Source organism: Symphodus melops (genome assembly GCF_947650265.1).
Source record: "Symphodus melops genome assembly, chromosome: 10".
Taxonomy (NCBI): Eukaryota; Metazoa; Chordata; class Actinopteri; order Labriformes; family Labridae; genus Symphodus; species Symphodus melops.
In genome coordinates, this window is record NC_136700.1 from 6,940,790 (window position 1) to 6,947,292 (window position 6,503).

The window sequence follows — 6,503 nt, forward strand, 5'->3', positions numbered from 1 at the left end:
CGTTAAACATGTTGTTTACCTGTGCTTATGTTGTGTTCAGGTGCTGCAGGATGAGCAGGACCTCAAAGAGGAGCAGCGGAAGAAAAAAGAGGGTCTCTTCCAGCGTACAGGACGTTTCCGACGCAGCACTTCACCGCCCAGCAGAAACCTCTCCCTCTCCCTCTCCAGACATCATGACACAACCCTCCCTAGCCTTGACCCCTCCCCATCCGTCACACTCCTCTCCCTGTCCTCTCTGTCCGACTGCAACTCCACCAAATCCCTCCTCCCCTCTGACCCGGACGATTACCCCCTGACACCAATGACAGGGGTCAAAACTCCAGCAGCAACGCCAGCTCCTGCCCTCAACCCACTCCTGGACCTGCGGGCAGAGAGCTTCAAGAAGGAACCCAACCAGTCGCTCACGCCAACCCATGTGTCTGCAACCATGGCCTTGAACAGAGGACACAGGCGGACCCCTTCAGATGGGGCAATACGACCTAGAGCTCAGACTATGGGACATCACAGGACGCCATCAGACGGGAGCATGCCCATGCCTCCTCCACCTGGAGTACAACACAGGTCCTCTAACAAAGGTATAAGGACAAATGTATACGGCTGCGTTGCCCTGTCCTTTTTATTGATTTTACCTGTGGAGGCAGATAAATGTTTGCTGCTGTTGAGTCCAAGAAAAATATCCTAAAGGGGATAATAAACTGTATCGTGTCATATTGCATCATATCTGATTGCTCATCATACTCATTTAACCATTTTCATTTGAACCCTTTTAAACTCTGTAGCACTTTGAGATTTTAAAAATGTAAAGTGCTTTACAAATAAAATGTATTATTATTATTATTATTATTATTATTGAACAAAGTTTAACAACAATTAATCCAACATTTGCTTAGACAAATTCTGGGATTTGTTTTTATTCAACCATTGTCTTTAACTAGGTAGTTTCTTCAGACAAGTATTGCTTTTACAAGTGAAAGCTGGATTATAACTCTCTACACAAGAGCACAGCTTGTCGCCTCAGAAACCTCGCTGCCGGAGCCTGAAATAAGTGTTTGATAAAATTGAACATATTTAGAGATCCAAAAAACTAATCTATATATTTGAGAGACATGTTTTTGTCATTCTTTTTTTTTTTTTTTTTTAGTTATACTGATACTACTTTCTCTCTCTTTTATTACTCAGGAACCTCGGATAGCCTAAACTTCCCTCGCCTTCCTGACCCCTCTGCCATTTTCCCGATCCCTCAACGGCGTAAAGCCCCAGCTCCACCAATACCTGACCAACGTCCTCTCTGCCTCATAAGCCCCCTGGAGAGACCCAAGACTCTTGAATTTGCACCCAGGCCTCGGCCCACTCCAGCCAGGATGAGAGCAGACCCCTGGAAGCTCGGCTCTCTCTCTCGGACTGTCAGCTCATCTCCGGGCAGCAGCTGTGACAGCCCCCTGGATTCTGGGGACAGTAGCAGTGCCGGCACCACAAAACCCAACCTGATGGATATGGACGTGGAGGGCCAGAGTTCAGACCGCACTGTCCCTCTGGCCACTCTGTGCGGACAAGAGTAGTCATTGGGAAAAACAGCAAGTGAACGTTTTTCAAGTTTTTACCACCAAACCAGAACCAGGACATAAAAACTGAAGCTGAAAAATAAATTACAATAATAGTAAAAAGCCATTTCCTTTTGACGTCACGCTCAGAGTGGGAAGCTCCAGAGATGTTTTATTCCAGTTTTGAAGTCATTCAGACATTTGATAAAGAAAACTTGGCAATTGGAAATTTGGCAATATTCAAAAGTAAAAAGGTGTTTGGTTACCCATGTTTGCTAGTTTTCTGTTTCAAGCTAACATTTAAAGTTAGCTAAGAGCTAACTATTCAAGCTACCAAGCTATGAATAATATTAACTTTTTAAGTTACTGTCTTACTGACGCTCATATTATCTAGTAAGTAGCTAGATGCTAACATTAGCCTTTGTTTGAGCATTGCTATTAGCTTAGTGTTATTTTATCTTTCAACAAATGAGCATCCGCCAATGTCGAAAATATAATGACAATACATTAGTGCGAAAAACTGCAGTTCCTTAAGTGTTCACTTGACACTGGTTCCTAAAACCAAAGATTTGCACTAGGTCCCATGATAGAAAACTACTTTTACAGCAAAAATAAACACATATATAAAAACACATGGTTTTATTTTTCTGTAGCTTATTTCTTTATTGGTAAAAACTGTACAAGGAGAGACTTTAACTTCTGTTTGGATGATATTAAGGCTGAGAGTTCAACATAGATTTGAATAATTAGGGTCATAGCTAATTGATTGACAGATGGGAGAGTTGTCGCTTATTTCTGGGAGGGTAAAGGCCCCGCCTCTTTCCTGTTTCAAGATTCATCAGAAGTTACATAGCGATAGCTTTTCCAAAATGGCTACCACCATGAAGCCCATGGTTGACGTTACTTTTGTGTCTTTCCAGTTACCCATCCATCAGGAAGACAGAGAGAAAAGTTTAACAGAATCAGACTAAATATGACTTAGAACTCAGAACACAGCCATATAATAATAAAACAGCATCAGCAGCTTTCAACCTGAGTGTGGCCTTAGAGGAAAATGGCAGCAATCAATAATAATCGTCAATGCCTACTGATGTCTGAGCCAAGCAAAGTGCACTCAATCAAAAAACATCCCTTGTTGTTTCTGGGGCGTTTTAGGCGGTTCACCTTGTGTGTCCTAATAATATGGTGTGATACCCTCCAGCGATAGCAGCTACCTGCTAGTGTTCTCCAACCTGCACCACACTGAGCGACCTGCAGGCCTTTTATTACCCACCTAACCCAGCACTTTGTTCCCTCCTCAGAAGCCATCTTAACCTTCTTCTTAGTGCTCTCATGACCCAATTGCATTTCCTACCTAAGACCTTCAAAAGCCATTCAAGTACTTTTTCAAGTCACTTTTTGACTTTGCTAACTGTTCATTTCACCTGCTTGTGTGCTTCTACCAGTCCGCTTTGTGCTTGCACTTAAACACATTCAACAACATTTCATCTAAATGTCCATCCCTTCAGGAGTGTTTTCCTAACTAAAAGAGGAGCTGGACTGCTTGGAATTCTTAATCGAGAGCGGGTTTTTTGTGTGTGTTATTTTGCGCGCAGTATCTTCTGCAAGTGCATGAAGCCTCTGCCTTCATCCTCATACAGTGTCATCGCTCTCTCTCTCATCTCTCTACACGAGGGTCATCATCCTCTTCCTTACAAGGCTGAGACAAGACAAAGCCTCTATCCACAGCTCTGCTGGACTGGTTCTCTCCTCAGCCTTGTACAGTTAAAAAAAAACAGAGTTTAGTTTCTCTGTGCTCGCACCTTCCCCGTGGCGATCTGTTAGCAAAAATGTTTTTTCTATTGGTTTGGCAGACCAGGTGTGTTATTGTCTGTGTGAATGTGTATATATTACTGCACATGTGTGGAAGAACAAAACTGGGCTTTTTTTATCATTTGCGTGCTGGTGCTTGTCAGTGCATGTTGTTTTATGTGTGGATGCTCTTTCACTCTTTCATGTTTTCATCTGTTAGTCCTTTTTAGGACATAAACATTCCTCACTCTGTTTGGATGCCGTTCATGCCACTGAAATGGACACTTAAGACAAGGAGTCTGAGGGGGATTTCACTTCGGACTGGTTTGACACTTTGTATTCTCCTCTGACCTGTTGTGCTCAACCTCAGTGGCACTTTTGGAGCCATGTTGTGCACGTAACAAGTCTCTCTGTTGACTGTATTCATGGCTGACCAATCAACTTTATCTGCAAAATTGATTTTACACATTGGACTGAGGTATTTATGTGACAGTGCAAATTTCTCTAGGTGAGTATGTGAGTATGTGTGTACGAGTTTGAATATGTGTGTTGTTATTTGTATGGGAGGATGACAATCCTGTCGGTGAAAGAGTGAGCCCAAACTCATTCTCCTTGTGTGGTTAAGAACACTGAGTATTTATTAAATTAATTGTTATTATTGGAAAGGATTAAATATTATTATTATTACTACAATGCTCTTCCTGGGATATCTGTATATATTTGTTAATATAACAGGAGAAAGAAAAAAAAATAAGAAAACCGTAGAAACTGAAACCTCCATGTTGTCTCCAGTCTCAACCTGTGACATTTCTGGGTTTAATGAGGAAAAAGTGTGCAATGTGATGAATGAGAGACAAATAAATGATAAAGAAAGATTATTCATTGTAGTTGTAAATGTATTTTTATTATTGTCCATCTATTATATCTGTGAAGAAGTGTTTGGATTTGTATCAGGAAATATCTGAAGAACAAAGGGAAGTTTTATTTAAGTTAAATTAGCGACACAAGTACTGACCAGGTCTCTCTTGACTGTTAGACCATATGCCTTCACTGCTGAGTTTAAGGCTAAGAAGAAGAAAGTGCTTACTCTGCACTAAAATGGGACTCTATTAATTACTGTCGTACTCTTCTGTTTGATTTGTGTGGTTTTTTTTATTGTTAGAACTGCCGCAGGTGTATTTTAGGGTAAGCTACTTTTAACCACTTTTTTTTTTTACAGGAGTTTTAGCAGTTCCCTATGGAAGCCCTAAGTGGACATGCAACGCTTAATTGACTCCATTTTCTGTGATAGCAAGTAATTCTTGGCTGTTCTCTTGAGATCTCGACTTATTTATCCTCTGTCATCAGAGCTGCAAAAGCACAAACTGAACCATGAAAAAGGGCTCCATTTAATGTTGATCATTAGTGTGGGTAATGTCAGCCTGACACGTTGGGTCAGACCTAACATGGTGATCAGCCTATTGTTTGGTTTTCGTGATTGCCAGAAAATGATCCTTCTATTACAAGAAAACAAGCTTTGTTACTTCCAATCAGACCCGTCGCCAGAGATCAAGACAAATGCTCGATATATATTTGTGGCGCTTCTGCTGCCAGCTCTTTACCGTGACATTTACTTAATATTTTTATTTAAATTTGGTTAATTTGTTTGTGTGCTTTATTTTAATCTACTCAATTCAAACAGGTTTTTCTTAAGCAGAAAAATGGAAACTAAATGTATAGCTGCGTCAGGGCTTAGTTTAAAGAAAAAAATCCTTAGTTATATCTACTTGTTGACATCTGAAATTCATTGGATGGCGCCAGACTTGGCCAAACTTTACTGAAATATGTAAATAATGTTGGACATCATTTTTCCAATAGTTCATATTCATAAACTACATGTCTTTTATATAGATACATGTGTGGAGTTTAATGTACATGTTGTCCCTTTAAACTTGAAAGGGTTACTAATATAAGGGAGCTAAATATCACAACATGAATGTGAGGTACAAGTGCTTTAGATAACTCTTAATACCTATGTTATGATGCATTTAACAAGACAAAGGAAAGTGCAGTGACTGATAGAATCCTCTAGGTGGCACCACTGTGCCCCATGATGTCATAATATCGCCTGTTCTGCTGTTTTTTTCTTTCAAGCAATTAATTCGTACAGGCCAGTTGCTCTCTGACTGCAGTGACCATAAAGAGGCCTTTATGCTGCACTCGTTCCTCCGAACACAGCAGATAAAGAGTGCTGACATCAAATTTAAGATGATACTGTGAAGAGAAATCCTTAAAATGTGACATACAGAATGTTTTATTTCATGACATTAATGTTACCGACCATTATGGACAGAAGTGTATAAACACGCACACTCCACTGTTGTGTCTGTCTCTGCGTCGGCCAATCAAGAACCATTTTCCAGACGCCGGCCAGTTACCTAGCAACCTCTCCTCACTTCCATGGTGATGCTATTAAAAGCAACAACAAAGAAAAGAAGAGAAAAGGGAACACTGGCCTGAAAATGAAGAGCTGGAGCGATAAAGAGAGAGTGAGAGAGGTGTTAAAGAGCCAGCCGAGTGTTTTGTCTGCTGTAAGACACAGTTCTTTCTCTGCCTGTTTTCCTGAACAGCAGCAGTTATTCTCTCACCTGTTTATCACCTTCTCCATCTTTCCCCTTCACGGCTTCCTCCACAGATTTTGCTCTTATTTACTTGCTAATTTTGTTCTTTCCTTGTCCTTTGTCGTCGGGAGCAATAATTTCATATTTCAGAGATGGGGAGATGCAGGAGGTGACAGAGATGTTGGCACTCTGAAGTAATCGTGGAGAGGAGGTGTAAGAAGAGAGGCGGACGAAGAGGAGAGTTACCGATATAAGTGTTTGCTGTTAACTTAGAAGGGCATCAATAACTAGATTGCATGCCAGTAGCTGTGTCCTTAAATCTATACAGAAAATCTCTATTTGTCTTTACACTAAACCTCTTTACATATAACAAGCACAGAGGAAGGTTTATTCTTTTTATTTTATATTGTAAGAATTTGGATCTCAATTTGGCAATATGTCCAGAAGTGACTTTGATGGTTTGGTCCTGCTGTTAAAGGAGAACCTGGATGAAGTGCCTGATGTTTGAAGGGCAGCTTAAATAATAAATAAATAATTTCTTCATACGAGTAATGTATAGCTTAGCCCTTAG

General features: G+C 40.6%; 1 protein-coding gene across 1 annotated transcript in view; it reads left to right on the forward strand.

Moving 5' to 3' along the window:
• map3k10 (mitogen-activated protein kinase kinase kinase 10) overlaps positions 1-4,210 on the forward strand; it is a 30,257-nt gene extending 26,047 nt beyond the window's left edge. The window contains exons 10-11 of the mRNA XM_079353584.1: positions 41-575; positions 1,180-4,210. Coding sequence (XP_079209710.1) covers positions 41-575; positions 1,180-1,559 — 915 coding nt within the window. The 3' untranslated portion in view covers positions 1,560-4,210. The remainder of the gene's footprint in view (positions 1-40; positions 576-1,179) is intronic.
• The last annotated feature ends 2,293 nt before the right edge of the window (positions 4,211-6,503 follow it).